This window comes from Prinia subflava, chromosome 3 (genome assembly GCF_021018805.1).
Source record: "Prinia subflava isolate CZ2003 ecotype Zambia chromosome 3, Cam_Psub_1.2, whole genome shotgun sequence".
In the NCBI taxonomy this organism is placed as follows: Eukaryota; Metazoa; Chordata; class Aves; order Passeriformes; family Cisticolidae; genus Prinia; species Prinia subflava.
Window position 1 is genome coordinate 96168555 of NC_086249.1, and position 21491 is coordinate 96190045.

General features: G+C 37.0%; 1 protein-coding gene across 1 annotated transcript in view; it reads left to right on the top strand.

Annotated features, from left to right (window-relative positions):
- Window positions 1-21491, top strand: part of IL1RAPL1 (interleukin 1 receptor accessory protein like 1) — a 685196-nt gene that overhangs the window by 369842 nt on the left and 293863 nt on the right. Inside the window, exon 3 of the mRNA XM_063392981.1 lies at window positions 1962-2241. Coding sequence (XP_063249051.1) covers window positions 1962-2241 — 280 coding nt within the window. The remainder of the gene's footprint in view (window positions 1-1961; window positions 2242-21491) is intronic.

A 21491-nucleotide genomic window follows, 5' to 3' on the forward strand; every position in this document is an offset into this window, starting at 1 on the left:
AGAATTGAATATCCTGAGAGAGAAGGCATAACTTACAGACTAATAATGTAAACCAATGTGTGCTAGCTAAATTAAGCCATGAAAAGCAAGATTACAATCTGATGATGAAGTATGATTAAGAAGTTATTACCTGGTAACTTTTATAATGAAATTAACACTGCTTAGGGGTGGCTGTTAATTCATTTTTGAAATTGGGATTTGGCAGCAGAGAGAAATAAAATCAGGTGAGAGAGAATGTTTTTTTAGAGAGGTAAAAATGAAATGATAAAAGATGTAATTGAATTCTGGAATAAATGAAAGTTACTTTCTTTGGTCCTAAGGGGAATCTAATAGTGTACCTTTGTTTCCATTCACTTCAATTTATGCATGAGTACAACTAAGTCTTATTAGGGCCTTGTAACAACAGTTACTGATTTTTAGGAATTGTTGTGTAGGAAAATTGGAACAGGGACAAGTTAGATTCCCTTCCTGGTCATAAAAGTAAATGCAGGAGCAAACAGTCCAAAGCTATATGAAATATTTGTTTGTGTGCATTCTATTCACAATGCAAATTCAATCTAAAGTTATGTTTGTTTGTTTGTTTGTTTTTCTGCATCTCTCAGTGTGGATCAACTTAGTTATTGCTTACACAGGGATGTGTGAAAATGTCTGAGTCTTTCTTATTTTTCAATGTGTAATAAGTACGGTGGCATTATCCAAATATAGGACTCAAAACCCCACTATCTAGTATGTTTTCCTCTCAAGTAACAGATCAAAATATTGTCTAAGTTTGAAGTGCCAATACTGCTTTACGTTGCGCAGTAGGTGGAATTCTCTGTTAAAGTCAGTATTCAACCAGTTCTAGGATGAAAATGGAGCTTTGCAAAAGGTGATTTTCTAAGATGGCTATCTATCTATCTGAGCTCTTTTAAAGTTAACAAAGTGTCGAATTCAAAGACAAAATATTTATATGAGACATAGGTACTAATTTTAGGATGAAATAAATTGTCCTTTGGATGTACCGATCACTTTTTACTGACTGGATTGAGGCCTAGTTTTTTAGTGTATGAACCTAATGGTGAATTTTCATGGCTGAAATTGCTTAAGAAAAATATATTAGCTTTTGTTAAGGAAGGTGTTGTAGAAAATAGCTCTTTTCCTTTTGTTCTTTTGGTATTCTTAACCAAAAATATAGGAGAAGTGGATGTGAGTTTGGTGGTTTTTTGGCCTTGGGGTTTAGTTATGTTACTGGGGTTCAGAATGTCAAATAAATTTAGTTTTGCTTTCTGACGAGCAGTTATTGTGGGACAGTATTGGTAAGGGTTGATGATATTCAACAGGAATAAAAATGAAAACATTAATAACCATAATTTGTAATGTAGCTCTGGAAAGTCAGGAATTCCATCTAAGATCTGTTTAAAATGTTCTTGAATAATCCATTTATATTACTGATAGCAGTTTTCCTGGAAGTATCTTTTTGCATATCTGGTCGTATTTTAAAGAAGTTTCTCCTCCTTCAAACCTATTCCAAACTTTCACATTTTTTAGTTCAGACCACAGCTCCTTGTCCTAATATCTTCTCAGACTTTCATTTACACAGTAGCCCTGAAGATATTTGATTGAGGCAATTTAGATGGTGACTTCCTGTGAACCACGCACCCTCTGTGTTACACTAATTTCACTTCAGTATTTTGTACCTGGTCATGCCAGAGTTCCACAAAAGATAAAAGAGCAATTGCTCAGTTATTGCTCAGAGATTATCAACATGTAGCAATTCATGTCCTAATAGCTCTGTCCACTGTAGTACATGACATAAACATCATGAAAATGCAGTTAATTTTCTAGGGATAGAAAAGCATACGGCTGGTCCCTCAATGGACTTTTTTTTTCAAATGCAATATTTTCCCACAATAAAGACTGCTGTGTGAATAGTGCTTTCCAAAGGATTTGACAATGTCTTGTCATTTTCTCTTCTCTTGTAGCTGATGGATGCACTGACTGGTCTGTGGATTACAAGAAATATCAAGTTCTAGTGGGAGAACCTGTTCGTATAAAATGTGCACTCTTTTATGGATATATTAGAGCTAATTACTCCCTAGCCCAAAGTGCTGGACTTAGTTTGATGTGGTACAAAAGCTCTGGACCTGGAGATTTTGAGGAACCTATAGCTTTTGATGGAACCAGAATGAGCAAAGAAGAAGACTCCATTTGGTTCAGACCAACAGTGGTACAAGACAGCGGGCTCTATGCATGTGTTATAAGGTACTATATTTTAATATACTGCATTTTAATTGACTGAATATGAAACAAGGCTCTTAATAGCAAGACTTCTGTGCTAAAGAAATTTTTTTCTGACTGTGTTCTTTTTTCTTTCCTCCTGGCATTCCCTTCCCTGAAGGTTTTTTATGCCTGACTGGAAATTGTTATTGAATGTCTTGAACATATTAAATTTTCTTTTGTATAAACTTAGTCATTTGTAACAAAATTTAAAATTGATAAGCAGGTTGGGACAGGATGGATAAGTCATCTGTTCCTGTCTCTGGTTCTGGTTTCACTCTTGCAGTCACTATCCTCAAGTAAAAAAAATATATAGTTTTTTTCACATTCTGATTTAATTTTATGTGAATTTCATTAAGTGATTTAACTTAACTTTTTTTTTTCTGTAAAAAAATTTGCTATTTGATGTAAAGTAGTTGCATTAAGGAAAACAGAGGGTGAATTTTCAGCATTTTTACATACATCCTCTGGCTTAACATGATAATAGAGGCAGGGTGCCAGATGTCTTCCAAAAATATTTAACCCTTTGATTCATCAAGTTTTATCACCAGAAACTGGACTGCATTCTGCTTCTGCTTTCTACAACAGGTGTTCAGCTTTTTTCTGCATCTTTAATGTGGTTAATACAGATATTTTTCCAGCCCTTTACAGTGTTCCTCTCTATCTGGATAACTATAAAAGTGGTCTTGCTACTAACGCACAACAGAAAGAGTCAAAAGCAAAGTGTAAAATGACTGACTGACTAGAAAAGGAATGCACAGTGCAGCCAGTACAGTGATGCAAAGAAGATGTAGAAATTGTTTTATCAGCAGCTGGAAAGGTTTACTGTCTGCCACTTTTCCATTTTTTTTTAATTGAGGGTTTTTTTGGTTGTTTGGATTTGGGTTTTTGTCTTGGATAGAGGCAGGGGAGCACAGGTTGCTGTCTGGCTTGTGTGTGCTGAAGGGGATTTTTACAAAATAATGTGTTTATAAAAACATTATTTTATGAGCTCTTTATATAACCTGCGAGACATTTCATATTATATTGGTAGTTCAATAGCATATTCAACATGGTTTTTTTGATGATGACAACTCTCTTTAAAAGAAAAGTATAAAAACCTACAAAGTAAGCTCCTTAATGAGAATTTTTTAGTTATATTTGGATTATTTTCTGATAAGAGTGTAACAGTAGCCATGAAAATGAAAACAGTTTTGTCAATTATTCCATAATGCTATCTAAAATACCATAATTAATCTCTTCTGTTTATATAAAGAAAACCATAATTATCTGATGTTTCAATTCCATCAAGTAGGGATAAATGCTGAATTTAGCTACTCAGACATACTTTATGTTTATCATCTCAACCTGTATTAATGAATTACATTTAACATGCATTTTTATTTAATCCAGAGGTAGGTAGGGCCATGTTCTAATCTGCTTTAAACTACTGTGGTCGTTTGCTACCAGTCAGAAATTAGACCTATAGATAAACAACTCTTCTTCCCACCACCCCCTTTGGCAAGAGAGGGTCAAAGGCAGAGACTATGAGCTGAGATAACAGTTTACTGAAAGCAAACAGCAGAGGGGTAAGAAATGCACAGTAATAGCAGCAATATTAATAACAAAAAGGTGCATTACACTCAAAAGGTGTTTGTCACCTTGTCCTATTTCTGCGTGGCACCAGGACAAAGACAAGACGGTGGCGCTCCCCACAGGTTGCGCCGTGTGGCTTTCCCCACACAGAGACAAGGTGGCAGCTGCTCCTGTGCCCAGTGCCTTTTCCCAGACAATGACAAGTTGGTGGGTGCTTCCCACAGATGGCTTTCTCCATCCCTAAGTCCAAGGCAATGGAAAGCAATGATGGACAAACCTCTGAAAGCTAAATTGCTCATGTCGCACTGTGCTGCTGCTCTGTTGCACCAAGCTCAGCTGCTCTCGGCTCATTTTCACCCCTGTTTTGTTCCCTGCAGCTGCTCCCAAACCTGCACTGCCCCACTCTGCTCCACTGGGGTGCAGGCTCTGATTGCTGCTGGTCAGAACCACATCCCAGAGCCTCACCTGAGGAACAGGAAGGGGATGGGTGACGGTGGTAGAGGATCAGGTCAATCCTGTGGTACAGGATGGGGTCAGTCCTGTACACCCCCCTTGAGACAAAGAGAGGGATGTCACATCACAGGGTTGCTTATTATTTATCATATATGGACAGTGAATATAGCAGGATAAACTGTACTAAGAGTTAATGTAATTCAAGTGCAGCTCCCAGAAATTATGTATATGTTACAGACATCTGGTATAATAGTAAATAGTAAGCAGTTCCTTTCAAAAATTCTGCCTTTAAAGTTTCAAAAATAGCTATCAAGAGAGCATTTCCTTCATGTATTCTTTTTCTTCCCTGCCTGAAAACATCAGTTGCAGTGTCTTTAGTAGTTGCTCAACATAATATCAGCATAGGTCAGTGAAACTGGAATTCTGTAGTTATGTCTTAGTGAAGATTTATGTGATTTAGAATCATAGAATCATAGTATCATTTGGGCTGGAAAGGATCTCCAAGATCATGGAGTCCAAAGTTTTAACAAGGAGCACTGCATCCACTAAACATTGCATTATGTGCCACATCCAGTTGTTGAACACTTCCAGGGATGATGACTCCCCTGGGCACTCCATTCCAGTGCTTAACTACCCTTTTGGTGAAGAAATTATTCCTGATGTCCAACCTGAACTTCCCCTAATGCAGCTTGAGGCCATTTCCTATTGTCCTGTCACTGGTTGCCTGGGAAAAACTCCAGGCCCCACCTGGCTACAATATCCTTTAGGATAGTTTTAGAGAGTGACCTCTCCTGAGCCTCTCCTTCTTTAGACTAAAAAATCCCATTTCACTCTGCTGTTCCTCATATGATTCACTCTCTAGACCTTTCACCAGCTCCATTGCCCCTCTCTGGACTCGCTCCAGCCCCTCAATGCCTTTCTTGTAGTGAGGGGCCCAAAACTGGACACAGCATTTGAGGTGTGGCCTCACCAGTGCCCAGCACAGGGGGACAATCCCTGCCCTGCCCTGCTGCCACACCATTGCTGATCCAGGCCACAATGCCACTGGCCTTCTGGGCCACCTGGGCTGTTGACCAGAACCCCAAGATCCTTTCCTGCTGGCCACGTTCCAGCCACTCTTTCCCCATCCTGTAGCTCTGCACAGGGCTGTTGTTACCAAAGTGCAGGGCCTATCACTGCACCTTTTCTAAACTCATGCAGTTGGCCTCAGCCCATGGATGCAGCCTGCCCCAAACTCTCTGCAGAGCCTTTGAACCATCCAGGAGAGCAACATTCCTGCCCAACTCACTGTCCTCTGCAAATTACTGAGGTGCACTCATTGCCCTCCCCTAAATCATTGTAAAAATATAAGCAGAACTGGCCCCAGCAGTGAACCATGGAGAGCCTCCCTAGTGATGACCAACAAGGGGATGTAGCACCATTCACCACAATTCTTGGGGTCTGGCCATCCAGCCATGAGTTATATTTATTAACATGTTTAATGTTTATAAAGATTAATTGCTTTGTTAAGCTGTAACATTTAGGGGAGAAAAATGCATATGAACAAGTCTTGTTCAGAAATATAAGAGTGTCTATAAAGAATGCTTAGGATACAGACAAATAGAGATAACAATAGAAATTTAAATAAAGCATTCGAAATTATATTATGGATGAAAAATCTTATCCATCTTTAACATACTTAAATTCATTAGATACTTATTAGCCATAAAAATACTGCCTATAATTAAGTTTAGTGATATCCAGCTTTGAAGATACAAATTCAGATGACAGCAAGGTTCAAACAGGAAACAACAGCATCTATAGAGATTGTTCAAATTCTATTTTCATCCCCAGTTGGTAAAAAAGCCTGAGCAACTGCTTCAGTATCCTTAACTGTTTCTATTAGTAATACACAGTATAGCATTTCAGACAAAGAGGTAAAGACTGAAATAGTGTGAAGTGTACAGAATTTTCTGATGGATGGATGGAAGGAAGGCAGGAAGGAAGGAAATCAGATTCCTTCCTCCCACTCTCCCTCCCTCCCTCCTTCCCTTCCCCTCTCTCTCTCTTTTTTTCCCTCTTTCTTGCTTTCTTTGCTAAGAAGGCTGACCATCCATAGTAGGAACCTGTTAAGTTACCTATTCAGTTTAAGAATATATATTTTTACATATTTCATGTATGCACAATTGCTTAATTAATTGTCAGAAATCTTGAACACAGCATGTATAATGAAATCTTTGCTTTACTGAAGGAAATGGTGAGCAAAGAAAAGAAATAGAATCAATTTTTCATAAACCTGGTGGAAGCATCATTTCTTTATCATCTTGAATAATGTAAAACATGTTTACAAAAGGGAATTGCTATTTCTGGGTACCAACCACTTTTGAAATCAGTCTTACCTGAGGAGGGCCTTTTATCCTGGCTATATATGCTTATAAATAGTTTTATTTCTTTATAAAATTTTTAAGAATGACTATCTTAAGAAAAGAGTAAGCATTCATATAACAACTACATATCAAATCTCAACCAAAAAAAAAAGTTAACAAAGAACTCCCCAAATAACAAGAACAATAACAAACAAAACACAAACAGCTTCCCCAAAAACAAAAACAAATCCAAAAAAGGGAGAAAATATCTGAAAATGAAGTTTTAAAACAGTTTGTCTTAAAAGTTTATAAACATGGTGTCCCCTAGATCTGCATGAGATCTTTGGTTATGTTTATGTGTATTACTGACAAAGGAATCTGACTATGGATAAGAGAAATAAGCTTTCTCAAAGTTATAGGAAATGAACTAGCAATACTCAGAGAGAAGTCTCAGAGGAGCCTGTTATTCCCTGTTATTCCCTTAATTCCTTCAGGACAATATCACCACTCATTGTCCTGGGTAACAAGTGATAGGACAATGGGACACGGCTGCACGGTGATGACCGTGGCAGTGCTACATTAACAGCTGGGCTTGAGCATCTTAGGAGTCTTTTCCAACCTTAGCAACCATGTGGCTCTAAGAAAACAACAACTCTGACAATCTCTTGAAATGGTGTGCAAATTCAGGAGAACCTGGTTCAACACGAGAAGGACTTTCCTTGGTCCCTGCCTTAGTGGTCATTTGGTTTACAGAGAGCATGGGGGGTAATTAACTGTGTCTTTGTTATTTTTACACTCTATTTGTAAGCTTGTCTGAGCTTTTTCCAAGGTCTTTTCTTTTTTGAAGATGATAACCATCACAAGGAATCTGGCTCTTATTTTTCTTATGTTTGCTCCATCTCCTTCTCTAAAGAAAGCTTGGTAGGCTAGTCAGATGTTCATGCAATTTTTTACTGTGACTTGGTGAGTTGAAATAGCCTTCAGGCTAACATTAGGAATTTATACAGGTTGGGTATCTGGAGCTTACATTAAGTGGTCTGTACAGATGGCAAAAGCAGTTGCTCCTAGAAATAAATGTGGGATTTTCATGAAGCTAATGCTTGTTGAAAGTCAGGAGATTGGAATCTACTCATTCTCCACTCCCCTGTCCTGACACTGCAGGAGGTCAGCTGCCTGACATTTGCATCTTCATTGAACATGATAAACGCCTTCCACATGTGTTAGGACAAAACAAACACCTAATACTGAGGAGATAAGCAGGTGACTGCAGGGTACATCTTCTCATTGTGGAGTTGGTATAACTTATATATAAAGCTAAATTCCAGTGTGTGTTTGCTATTTGCTTGGCTGAATGAGAACTCAACGATGAAAAACAAGCAAACAAGCATGGTGATGAGTAGAAAAAGGGGCAATATGACCCTTACAGTGGGTGGAGTCATGAATAAGTGAGGAGCCTCGATGGGCTAGAACTGAACAGGTTAGTCCAGATAATTCCTTTACGTAAGACTTGAAAGATATTAATTTTAATTTTTACTGAGGGCAAAATAGCAAATGCCTATACTTACAGAGAATAGAGGAAGAATGTTGATATTGGAAAAGATGAAGAAATAAGTGTATTTGACTGAGCAGAAGGCATTGTTAATATTGCATTTTAACAGCTCTGAACTTATAGGAGTTGCATAAATAATGCTTGAAGAAAGAGTTAAAGAAAAGCCTTTTATCTGATATCCATTTTCTTTTACTGCTAATTCTTCTGTTCTTGAGATATTTGTGTAAATACAGCAGTGAAACAAATAACAGCTTGTCTATTGCTTCCACTGTTTTATTAGATGTTTGTTAGTTTCTCCTTAAGAAGACTTTCAGCAAACTTGGTTTACCCTTTGATTGTCAAGGTTCCTCTGCTCACAACTAAATTAAAAATTGTGACCAAAAATGTGACACTCCAGATCTTGTTTCAATAAAATAGTAAAATATGACTGTGATGTTTGGTTTTGCATATGTAATTTAAGAGAGGAAAGTCCTAACAGATAGTAAGGTTGCATTATTATGCGTTGCTCATAATAAAAAAACATAGTTTCTATTTTGTTAAGGAGTAGGCAGCCTTTTGTCTGTTTTACTCTGCTTCTAACTTCATCTATCTTAGAAAAAGTCCAAAAACCATGCAACAGAATGGAAAAAGTGGCTTTACATCTGTCTCTTTAGCAAATGCAAGAGAAGGAGAAAATACAGATAAAGTTAATTCCACATAATAGATATTTAAGTAAAGGATTGATTGTTTTCTTCACAATGCTACAAAAAAAAAAAAAAAGGAAGACAATGGCAAAGAACTAAAATGACTTTCACCCATTTTCAAAACAGTGGCTTTTAATTTTTTCCAATTTTTATAGATTTCTCTTTTGTTTCCTCTCACAGAATTCAAAACAACCAAGTTATATTGACAGTAATAATCTGAGCCAATTACTTGGTCATTTAAGTTTGCTCCTAATATCTAATATTGTATTTTGAACCTGCCCTGCAAGTGCTTACCTCTTTGTATATAAGCTCTCTGTGGACATCAAATTGAGTTTAAGCACCTTGGTTCTAAAAGCTGCATGTCAGTTATTTCTTTTTTAAATTCTCCTTGTTCTCAGGACAGAAAGCAATTTAAGTGATGTTAAAATATAGCTAAGATTTGATTCCTTTGTATGGGGATAGGTGTCTGATGCTGTTTTAGAGGCTCCAGGAGCATTTCCAAGACACTTCCAAGGGAATGACATATCGACACTAGATGTGGAGGAGGCTGAATGTGGGATACATTTGGGTAAGCCACATGCCACTATTCACCCACTCCAAGGTAAATAAAATGAGCTTTTTGTGGCTTTTAAGCTGAACCCTTTTCTAGGCTCCATCAGGCAGACTGACAGCTACAGTAGGAGTTTAGATGTGGCACACAGGTGTATGAATGTAAGTGGATGACAGAACTGAAATGTCTTAAACTGCATTCCAAACTAAATTAACTTTGTGTGTTTCCATCACATACATTGAAATGCAGTGGCTGATATGGAAGTCAAGCGCTATGACGTGAGGCTGGTGTTTTAAAATATTAAACTTATTTGATGAATTTATAATGTAAGAAAGTAATGGAATTGAATTAATTTATGATCATAATTTTTTCTGAAATGCAAATCTAAAGTAGTGGTTTTGTGAGGCTCACAAAATTTATCAGACTGACTTAAAAGCCATCAGTTCATCAAATAAGTCTTTTAGTAATTAGTTTAGCATTTCCAAGATTTCTGACCAAAAAATATTACAAATCATCCTTTAGAAAGGGGAAAGAAAAGCAGCAGCTCTGAATCTTTAGTCAGGCTCCCAGAAGTATGAAATATTAGATGATCTCTGGTGAAGTTTTGCATGACTTTTCCAGAAGGGTTCAGTCTGAAAAGGGAGTGTGTGCCATGACCCAGAAAGGTTACTAATACGGTAGAGACACTGTAGAGAACTTTCCTACTGACTACCTTCTGCTACCACTATGGTAAGAGTAAAGAAATTAGGGAAGAAGGTGCTGTGTTTTCAGGATGTTCTTGGAACAATTCCATTAGCATCTACTTCCCACAGCCATTAGAGTATTTCCCCTAGCCAGGACTGAGCTAAAGCAGTCCTAGCAGCAGTGAGAAGTTTTTTCATGGTCCTTATTATGACCCTTGCATCTCTCTGCTCTTCCTTCACAAAGCAGAGACAAGCAGCCAATATTCCCAATAATTAAGTGTTTGTGTAGCTCCCAGCATAAAGAAGAGTGGAAAGGTAAAGGCCTCTGTCCCTCTTTGCCTTCTCTTCAATCTTCTCCTTTATTTTAACTAAATAACAAAAAAACCCCACCACAACAAAACAAACGAACAAACAAAGCTGGGATATAATCTTTATCTGATATAGAAAGAAAGGAGAAACATCTTTATCACAAGTCTTTAAGCTGAGGCTTAATTATTTGTCTAGGGGTCGTTTGTGTGTGCTACAGAAAATTGTGTAAATGTAAGAGGATTTCATGGTGAGAAAAAATTTTAAAAAATGGTTGGAGGTTTTTTTTATTTCGTACCTGTGAGGAGAAGTGTTCAGGAAAATTCAGATGCAAATTCGGTGGACATTTGGAAACTTGTTATAGTTATAACAAAATAAATGAAGGAGAAAATAGTGGTAAGATTAGCAGTGAAAAATAAGTAGACTGCAATTAAATAGAATTTAATTAATTAATTGGTTTCATTTAATTTTTCTGATATGTCTAAAAGATTCTTTTTTTTTTTTTTTTTGGCCATCCTGTAAATAGTTTTATAGGAATTCTGTCTCCTAGTCAAAAGCACAATTAAGAGAGTATGGAGGTTACTGGAGGAAGAAACACTGATGTTAATGAAATATTGCCTAGGAAATGTGGGGTGTGAAAGAAGCAAGTTACTTGCTGAGTCTGGCAATGTCAAAATAGCAGGGTTTTTTCAAAGGATTGCTGATGCACATGATTCAATAGTTCTGTGTGAAGAGAGTAGAGTACTTGGAGAAATCATGTGAGATCTCAAAGTGACTCCAGATTTGATGCATTAGAAGTAATAATATGACATCTTGTAGCACCTAAATAATTTGGATTAAAACCCTTGTTCTTTTATCATAAAATCAGAGTTCACATGTAGGTCGGAGATAAGACAGACCCATGCTTGCAAAGATTCCATTTCATAATGGGTTGTTTCTTCAGTTCCAATGGTGTCTATAGAATGACTAAAGAGTAACCTTTTTGTGGTAAATATATCCCAAATTGATGGTAGTCTGAAAAAATAAATTTGCTTTAGTTTTTTAATGTCTTATTTTAAAGCTTACAGGCAGAATTAACTGGTAGAACTTATTTGTAACACTGAAAATAATATTGTTCGGATATTCCCACTATAGAGAGAAACTAATGAAATTTGCATATTTGGTGCATATTTAGTGTTATCATCTGTCAAAGTGATATAGCCTGGTGGTGCTAATTTCAAAGGTGATGAGAGTGACCAAACAAGTCTTGTGGTATTTAATTGCAGGAGCTGAGAAGACTATCAAAGGTCAAGGATGCCTCTGTAATCTTCATTCAGCATTTTAATGTAGTAAGCATTATGATACAGCATTTGAGTGCTAAATTTGGACTTCATTTAGAAAATTAATCAAGATTAGACAGTGAGAAGGGCTCCTATTTTCACCTACTGCAAGAGCTAATTTGTGTATGTGAATACACACTCTAATACACACATACACATACACACATCCATAGTTGCTCAACTATGCTCAGTAAACATGTGCATATATGTGCAATATTTGAGGCAATATCTCTTTGTATAGAATAAGAGAATCACAGGGGTTGGAAGGAACCTTAAAGACTATTTCCAACCCTTTCCCAAGGGAAGGGACACCTTCCTTCAGACCAGGCTGCTCAGAGCCCCATCCAGCCTGGTCTTGAACACTTCCAGGGATGATCCACCCACAACTTCTTTGGGTGACCTGTGCCAGTGCCTCAGTATCCCCTGGATAAAGAATTTCATCCTAACACCTCGACTAGACCTACACTCTTTTAGCTTAGAACCATTCCTCCTTGTCATAACGCTATCTGCCCATGGAAAAAAATCATTCTCAGCCTATCCATAGCATAGGTGCCACAGATCTTCATGGCCTTCCTCTGGAGCCTCTCCTGCCATCTCTAACCTCTCATATCTTCCTTTTGCTGGAGGCCCCAGGCACACATATATGTGTAGATGCAGGAAATAATAGGATTAATGACTTTCAGATTCAGATTCACAGCTATTCTCAATCTAGACACCATGAACACAATTCTTACGTGTTTCAAATAGCAGTCAGTAACTCCCAGCTGTGGTGTGTTATTAAATGAAGAGCACATAGTCAAATACACCCTTGTGGTGGTTGATAATGAGTAATGACACTCACAGGCAGTTTCTCTATGTGTGACATTATATCTACTAAAATAGCTATTATTCATGTTATCTTCAGTGTTGTTCAAAGTATGACTAATAATATGGTACTTTACAGACAAAAGTTTAATCAAATGCATTCAAATTTGTGTGCTCATTATCACTCGTACATACTAAAGTTAGCTTTGCTAGTAACATCCTTGCTTTTGGCTACAGTTTTCTTGCACTGTTTCTCTGTGGATCCTTGGAAAAAGGCAAGGGTTAATAAAAATTAAATTTATTTCAGAATAACATTTTATGTTGAGGAAGATTAAAAATAAAAGCCCTGATCTCTTTTTTTAATGAAAGTATTCTTCCAGAATCCGTTTTCTCTCAATGCTGAGGAAAGAAGGATAAGGTGCATATACCTTCAGGCCTTGTATCTCTTCAGCAGCAGAACAGAGCAGATTCTCAGCCTCAGAAACCCTCAGATTTCTACCAGAATACAGGCAAAACATATGTGTGAAACACTGTCCTGCAGTATGATTCTGCAAATTGCTAATAACAAAGTGTAAAAACCAAAAGATGAGTCTTCTAAACTAGCATCTTTGCTTAATTTGCTTCAGGACCCCTGGATGGCAATATTCCAGCACTGACAGGCATTGGATTTGCCACTATACTCAGCTAAGCTGGAAAAGAGTATCTTGAGAATGAACTCTTAAACTAATACTGCAAAAAAGAGGCTTTAACTGAGCCACAGTTCTGGCTTCAAGGCATCTGAATTTCATTTGCTTTAGGAGCAGTTCTTTCCCCAGTAAGCAAGGGCTTACACTGCTACCAAAGTGTAGAAAATACAAATACTTTTCAATAGAAAAGTCTTCCTTCTCAAAGTGTCAGAGTTTTTGACTGAGATTCTGACTTAGTCACTGTAAAATGGCTGATAACACCAGCGGGACCTGGATTTGCAGTTATCCATTTGTATTAAAAGCTTCAGAGCTGTTAAAAACCACAAGCACATTCTTTACTTCTATCACAGTAATGTGTTTTCATTTGAGGTAAAATTCAAGAGTTGCTGGAAATGTCCTTCATAACTACTTAGAATCTAAATTTGAATGTGAGTCCTCACAGCACTCACTGAGTTCTCAGTTAAGCAGCAGGAATGCAGGAATTGTGTCCACATTATTTACCCATGGAGTAAGCTTTTTCAGCTGCTCATGCAGTCATTCCAAGTGCATGTCATTTAATGGTCACTTTCATTCTGTCAAGGTTTATTTGAGAGGAGTTAATCTAAGGATCAAAATTTCCAGTTAACTCTGCAGTGAAAAAAACTAGCTCTTTAAGAATTGTTTGGCCTAGGCTTTCAGGTTGGGCAGAAAAGGGAAAAATATTTTCCCTGGGACATTGCAGCCAAATATTCTAGTTTGAGAGGTGAAAGTTTAATGAAAAACCTAGGTAGTGAAGTGATAAAACTATATATGAGTTTATAAGGAAATGAAATCCTTTGTATTCAGTTCAGGATATTCAGTAAGTAAAACCAGGACCTGCATACTGAGCAGTAAGATAGGAAGAGAGATGAGATCAGAGAACATTTATTGGGGCTTGCACATCCAGAGTTAAAAATCTGAAAAGAAAGTGGCTGATTGGAGGAAAGACTGGGGAAAAAGAAGTGTTCTCATGCTATTTAGAGATAACATTGTTACATAGGCAGACAGGATGGCAGGATTAAGGAACCCTTAATTACTGCATTCCTTTACATCTAGGTATTTTACTTCACATTTTTTGTTCAGGTATTTAAAATATACAGATTACATGGCAGCAGAGTTATACGATTTTAATTTCAATGGGGTGTGCATACCTTGTTAAAATTAATATATTATCTCCCACTCCTCTGTCCCATCAATTTTACCCCAGGATCTGTAGCACTATAGGTAGAAAAGTTATTAATAAATTGTATGACTTTACTGCTATAAAAAAATATATTGAATCCTTGTCCTTGTTAAAAACATCTCCAAATGTTCTTACACACACATCTTTCTCATTTTTGGGGTGTACCATTCTTAGGTTCCCAGGTAAGGAATGAGAGGGGCAAGTGCCCCCAGGCAGGCAGAGCTGGTGCTGGAGGGGACACTGAGTGTGTGTCCAATCTCTCTGCTGCAGAGCCCTTGCTGCTGTGTGCTAAAATACCCTCTCCCCAAAAGATTCCCTTCACAGTAGCATTACTTTTATGCTTGGCAAGTGACAGTTCCTTTTTCTGCAATGGCAATGTTGTATTGATCCATTCATCACTTGAAGTGAGAAGAAGAACGGCCTCAAACAATGTGAGACCCATTGGACTGTTGTGATGCACTGACAGTAAATACTCCATTTGTGCTCATTGAAATTGCTAATTTTTCCATTTGGCTCTCAGTTGCTGAAGCCAAAACAGCATGCAGACTCTTTATGGGCCTCAGGAACCCCTCTCAAACTCAAGCCTGTTCATTATTCAAAAGGTGTTATATTAGAACAGTTGTCTGGCCTGAAATATTTTCTACTGCTTTTGAAAAAAATGTTCAGTTTCTCCACTACAAATAGTTTTCCTTATCATAGCAGATTTGTGTTTATTTTTTTGTGAGAACTTTTTAGGGAATCATTCTAAAAATCATACAGGTCTCAGCATTAAACCTGTTGCTTGCAGGAAGTGTTCAGTAGAGAATGAATGAAAACAAAGACTCTGTTAACCTCTCATATTGCTCACCAGAGAGAAAATACCTGGTTGTTAATTAGGGCAATAAACTGACAGTGTTTGCAATAATGTACAATTTGTTAGAGTGGTACTTTTAAGCTGTGCTTTCCTATTCTTTATGGGAAAAATCCATCCACGTATTCAAATCTTGTGGGTGTTTAGCACATGAGGAAAAACAGCAAAGGCCAAATGAAATTAAATAAGATAAAATAGAAGAGTTTGGATTAATGTGTTTATAATCAAAATAATATGATCAACAAGATTAATCAATAAATGCCATTTCTGTGGACATGATAGGGTCTGTAGACATGAATTTTGCCCGCTTTAATGGCAGTTTCATTGTGTCAGTGAAAGAGATACAGCACAATTGCATATGAGGAAAAAGTGGTATGACCCAGGTTTTTTGGGAGGCGTTCTTCAAGCACTGAAAATCAGAGTCCCTCAGTCTCATCAGGGCAGAACAGGCATGGCTGGCTGACAGATGAGATAAGCTGGGCTGGACAATGGGTTCCTACTGTATCTCATACAAAAGACTTCAAAAAGTGGTTTACACAGGACAATGGGTGCTGTCTTATGTGGGATATGTCCAACAATCTGTGTCTTCCCTCTATGGTGAATAAATATGTGGATAAGGCTCTGTAGCAGACTGCAGAGCAATGTTTGTGTATGACATAGAACAGCAGATACTGCACTAAAACCTTAACTCTGGGAAACTACAGAAACTACAGCATTCCTGCTGTCAGTCTCTCTTCTCAGTCTCGTTCAAATGGTGGCTTTAAATGAGCAATCTGCTCGTGTTTCAGTCATTTGCTGCCACTGAGAATCTCATTGACATGCACTACTTTGACCCTCATGTTTTGCTCTTCGGTGTTTAGAAAATGCACCAAAGAAATTTAATTTGAGTGACAGAATAACTATTATAGACTCTCAACAGTGAAGAGTGCTACAGGGGAAGTAATACTTTTGAGTAAACAGCTACCTGATAAATAGAGTTTTGAGCATGTTACATGAGAGCATGTTACATTGAGCACCAGTATCTAGCTCTTTCTGACTCTTCAATAGTTCTATTTGGAAGACTTGTGAGAGTCAAAGTTATGTTTTCTGAAGCACTGTATAACAAATTTGCAGATTTTGCAAGTTATAATGCAGAAATTATATGTCTTTGTATAGATCTGAATCATATAGTGGATGATATTTCCTTAAAGTGTACAAATGCTCACTGAGAATTATATGAGGAGTTTGATTTTCTGTCATCAGAAAAAAGAGGATAAAATATTTAGTGTAAAGTACTCAATAATTGTTAGATAAAAATTGATAACAAAGTGATTTTCATGTGTTTAGAGTAAATTTGGTGTCACAATATAGATAACAATCACATCTGGGTGATTTGTTCATTGTGTACTACACTGAGAATTTTTGCAGCGTATTTTTCTATACTCTTTTAAAGTGCATAAAGGGTGTATTTATTTCAGTCATTTCAGCTTCATTAGTTGGCAAATTACCACTTCAGTTAAAAGGTAGAGGTTGACATGCAGAGCATGTCAAAAAGCTTTATGATCCTAATGAGGTCATAAACTTTATATGAATTAGTGCATTTAGAAAAGAAACGGAACTGGAAATTATGCAAAAAATAATCTCCATCTTGTTCAAAATGAGTCAAACCTCCAAAGATCACAAATAAATTAGAATATCATGATTCACGTTATTTATGTTTATTTAAAATGTCTGTGTTTGCCCCTGTATCCCTACACAATTTAGTTTTAGGTGGCCCTGTGAGGAACAGAGAGTTGGACTCAATCATTATGGCCACTCCAAGTTGGGATAATCCATGATTCTCTGATCACCATGGAATTTTGATCCTGTACTATAGTTTTGAAGAGACCTATTTCTCTACAGAGACAATGAAAATGATGCCTCCCCTACTGAAGCTTTTCCAGCTTAGGCAGCAGGCAGTGTGGACTGGCATGGTTATCTTCTGTCATTCTGACAGGGGAGCTTCTGGAGAGGGATAAATGGCTTCAGCTGGAGAACTGCCCACATTTTCAAAAATGAACTGAATATGTTCCCAGTTCTCTGTGCTATGTATAAGAAAGGAGGAAGAGGGGGATATACATGTTTAGGATTTTCTCTAGAATATATATGTTCTTAACACACAGTGAAATAGAGGTGATTGAAGGTGTTTTCTTCTAGTTCATAGCCCATTTTTTCTTCTATTATGTAGTAACCTTAATGAGGAAAACTTAAGTGGATGGATACAGTTAGAGATCACTGCTATATCTAATTGTAAGAATTATGAGCTTTAGGAAACCTAAAAACATACTTTAACTAACTTAATCATGCCTTCAAAATATTTTTAATTTCAGTAAAGAAAACAAGACAAAAAATATCTGGGTAAATGTAGTAAAATATTGTGAAAAAGAGCCTGATCACTTATACAATGCTGGTTTGAATCCAATTAAAATCAAGAATGCAATATATTAAGTGTAAAGAAGTGTAGTATAAAAGCAGCTCTTTAACCATAGTGTGATCCATGTTTTTCTGCTTTCCTTTACTGTGCAAACACTGTTGTAGCTGTCACTATTATAAACTCAAAACACTAGCAGACAAGCACCTTGCCATTACCTGAAAATCTTGAAAAATTTGAGTGTGTAGTCAAGTCTATAAATATGTAGCTACTTGATTATTATCCTATATGCATTTTTTTTTTAAATGAGCAAATATTAGGAGTTCAGTTGAAATATGTGCACCACTGCATCAGTTGTGGCAGGTCCAGCAGAGGTAACTGATGAACTAAATCACATCCAGGACATGAGATAAGATTGAAAACCTTGACAGAAAACAGCCAGAGACAACCCTACTATGTTAGCACTGCACATTTGTTTAAACATTTCAATCCCTTCTCTGGCCATTACAGATCTCCTTTTTGTGGAGAAAATATACAACTACTCCTGGCAGATTTATGCAAGTGAGCCATTTGGCAGATGATAAATTAGATAGTTGTAAACACTGATTTTAATTTTCATAATGTAAGCCTATTACAAAATGTGACTTTTTAATCCCATCATATGGGCTTAAAATTTCTAGAACAGAGAATGCTTCACATGCACAGGATGAGGAACTCTGCCCAGAATGACTGAAAAGGTCTATGTAGTCATTTTAAATGATGATCAGATGTGAACTCATGTTTTATTTCTGCATCTATTATCCTTAATATGTGACAGAAGACAGGAACATCAAGTAGGATGGCTCAGTGAAAGGCGGGATGAGGCTTTGTGGCAAGCAAGTTGAGAAACGTGCACTCAGACTAGAAAAAATGATTGACTTATGGTAGTATAGTAAAAACCTTTTACTTATTGGTTTGGTGAATTGTTCATTTGCGGGAACATTTAAAATGAATGACATTATCTTTATAAAATACATGTTACAAACAGAAGATACATTCCAGTACTAAAATCATGCATTTCATTGTGAGCTTCATACAAGTGGTTAGACTGCAGGGTTATAGTACAACCACTTTAGATGGAAAAAAATAATATGTATATTGGCAGTAGAATCACAGTGTTAATTCCTCAGGATGAACCTTAATATTACTATTTGGAAATTGATCCTTCCCTGGGAAGGAGTCTAAAATAGTTATCTGGGAATCTTAACAAGAGGCCTTGATAGACCTGATGAAAATAATGAGCTTAAAGCTGTGTAATGCTGGGAAACAGCTGGGGTTTGTATTCTTGTGCTAAATAAGTGTTTGTATCTGACCCACAGCCTTACTACTCATCTATGATGATTCATTCTTCACTGTTCTTTCATTAGTTTTTTGGGTTTTTTTAATATATATACTATAAGGAAAGAGGACATGATGTGTATATGATAGCATGTAAATATCCAGTCATACAAGATGAGCAAAAGAAAAGCAATTTAAAAAAAAAAAAAAAATCCAAAGAATTCCAGGACATAGGATATATTTCTTTATGTACTTTCAAGAACTACAGGAATTCTAAGGCAGATCATTGTAAATGTTCATCAGATTTTGGATTTATAGTCATCTGTCTCATGTTGTATGTTAGTTTGATGGTTACATAATTCCTACTATACATGAAAAGACAAAACTGCATGGGTGATTTTGACAAGATGCTTCACTGAAGCTATTGGGCAGGCAGCCAAGGTAGCCTGTGAATTTTTGTAATGAAACAAATGTTGCAAATAGGATGAATGAGGTTGATTACTGCTATATTATCTGAAAATGAGCTTTATTTCTTCTGCTTTAGAGAGTATGTGTGAGGGACAAAAATAATGTGAAACTATTTAATAAATCTTATGTATGTATGTAGATAAGACTGGATTGTGAGGAACCTTGCAGATTACAAATTGTATAACTACCACAAACCTACATAAATGTTGGAAAATAGGAAAAGGAGCATATGAGTAGGGGGAAAAGATCATGTTGTCCACAAGTATTTTATTTTTGTCAGAGTATCACTAGAATTCATGGCAGTGAAATGTTCAGACAACATTCAAGGGTTTTATGCATTGATTAAGTTTATTGGCTTTGGTCTGGTATTTAATGAACTGCCAGAAAAATTCATTGCTTAGCACACACAAGCAACATGAATATTATCTATTCATATTGCTAATATAGACAAAGCCATGCTAATGTTCTTGGAGTCAACAAACAAAAAACTGAGGTGTTTTAGTATATACATACAGAGCTTGTGGATTCATCTATGTGCACATAAAAGTCAAGGTAAGACTGGGCTATCATGATGCTTTAATAAAGACAACTACTCTCCTTGAGGAATTGTCTCCTACTATTATCATACTTTTCATTATAGAAGCTCAAAAATTGTAGCTGAAAATTTAAATTCAAATATAAATAATACAATTTTTAAAAATCACAGTATGCACTATGTATCACAGTACTTGCAGATCCCTTTAAGCACTGTTTTCAATATTCCCTTGCAAGGTCAGAATGATAAACTTTCCACACCATTTCCTATTACATTTTTTAAAATTGTAATCAATTGCATCTCCTTGTTGAAACTGGATTCTTCTGACACAGGAATTAATGATTTAATTTCCATGACAAAAGAAGAGGCACCCATCCAAGTCTTGAGGCATCAGCCACGTGAGTTATAAGGACAAAAATTAAATAAAATAGCATTATCCTTTCTCATCCAGAGGAGCTGAACTTCTTCCTTGATACCAAAGTACCCCTAAAAAGATGTAAAACATGTATTGTGGAAATTAGTGCATATGATATTCTAAGAACAAGCAGTTAGGCTTCATTTTTCTTGCAGTTACATTTATAAACTGCTGTCATGGAGCTGTTTGCAAGAAAAAGATCCTAATCCACTATAACTAATCCCTGTGGCACCTGCTGTGTCACACCAAACACTTGTCTCATAATGGCCTTGATCTCAAGAGCACAGGACGTGAAAAGGAAATAGGGAAAGGCTTCCTGACATTCAGACTGAATTGTTGTTGTTTCTTTTCCTGTGACTGGACATCACTGATGAAAGCCAGGCTCCATCTTGTGCACACCCTCCCTTCAGGTATTTGTATACATCAGTGAGAACCCCCTGAGACTTTTTCTGGCTAGAAGGTCCCAGCTGTCTTTGCCTTTCCTTACATGAGGAGGTGCTCCAGTCTCTTAATGAATTTAGTGGCCCTTCCAGTGTCCCTGTCCCTCTGGAGCTGGGGAGGGCAGGGCTGGACACTGCTGCAGGGGTGGCACCACCTCCATCTGCTGGCAATGCTCCATCTCATGCACTCAAGGATATCACTGCCCTGTGTTCCTGCAAGGGCACAGTTCTGGCTCATGTTCAAATTGATGTTCTGCAGGACTCTCAGGTCCTTTGCCCCAAAGCTTCTGGGTATCTGCCAGCACAATTTTGTGCCCAGAGCTGATCCTTCCCAGGTGCAAGACTTATCCTTGTTGAGCTAGATAATTTAGAGATACCTGATATGAATAATATAATTATGATATGAAATAGATGACAGACCTGATATGAATAATAAGGTATTCCTGCAGATTGCCCATTTGTTAAACAAAATAACTACAAGCTTATCATTGGTCTTCTATTAACTGACTCTTATTTTAGTCTGCAGAGTCCTCATATTTTCTTTAGAGACTTTGCTTCACTGAGAGGGGCTCAGTTTTTTCCATTCCTCTTCTTCTTTCCATTCCTCTTTCATGAAATCTGAACACTCTGCCAAAGAATGTAATGAATAGCATCCTATCAATCAATC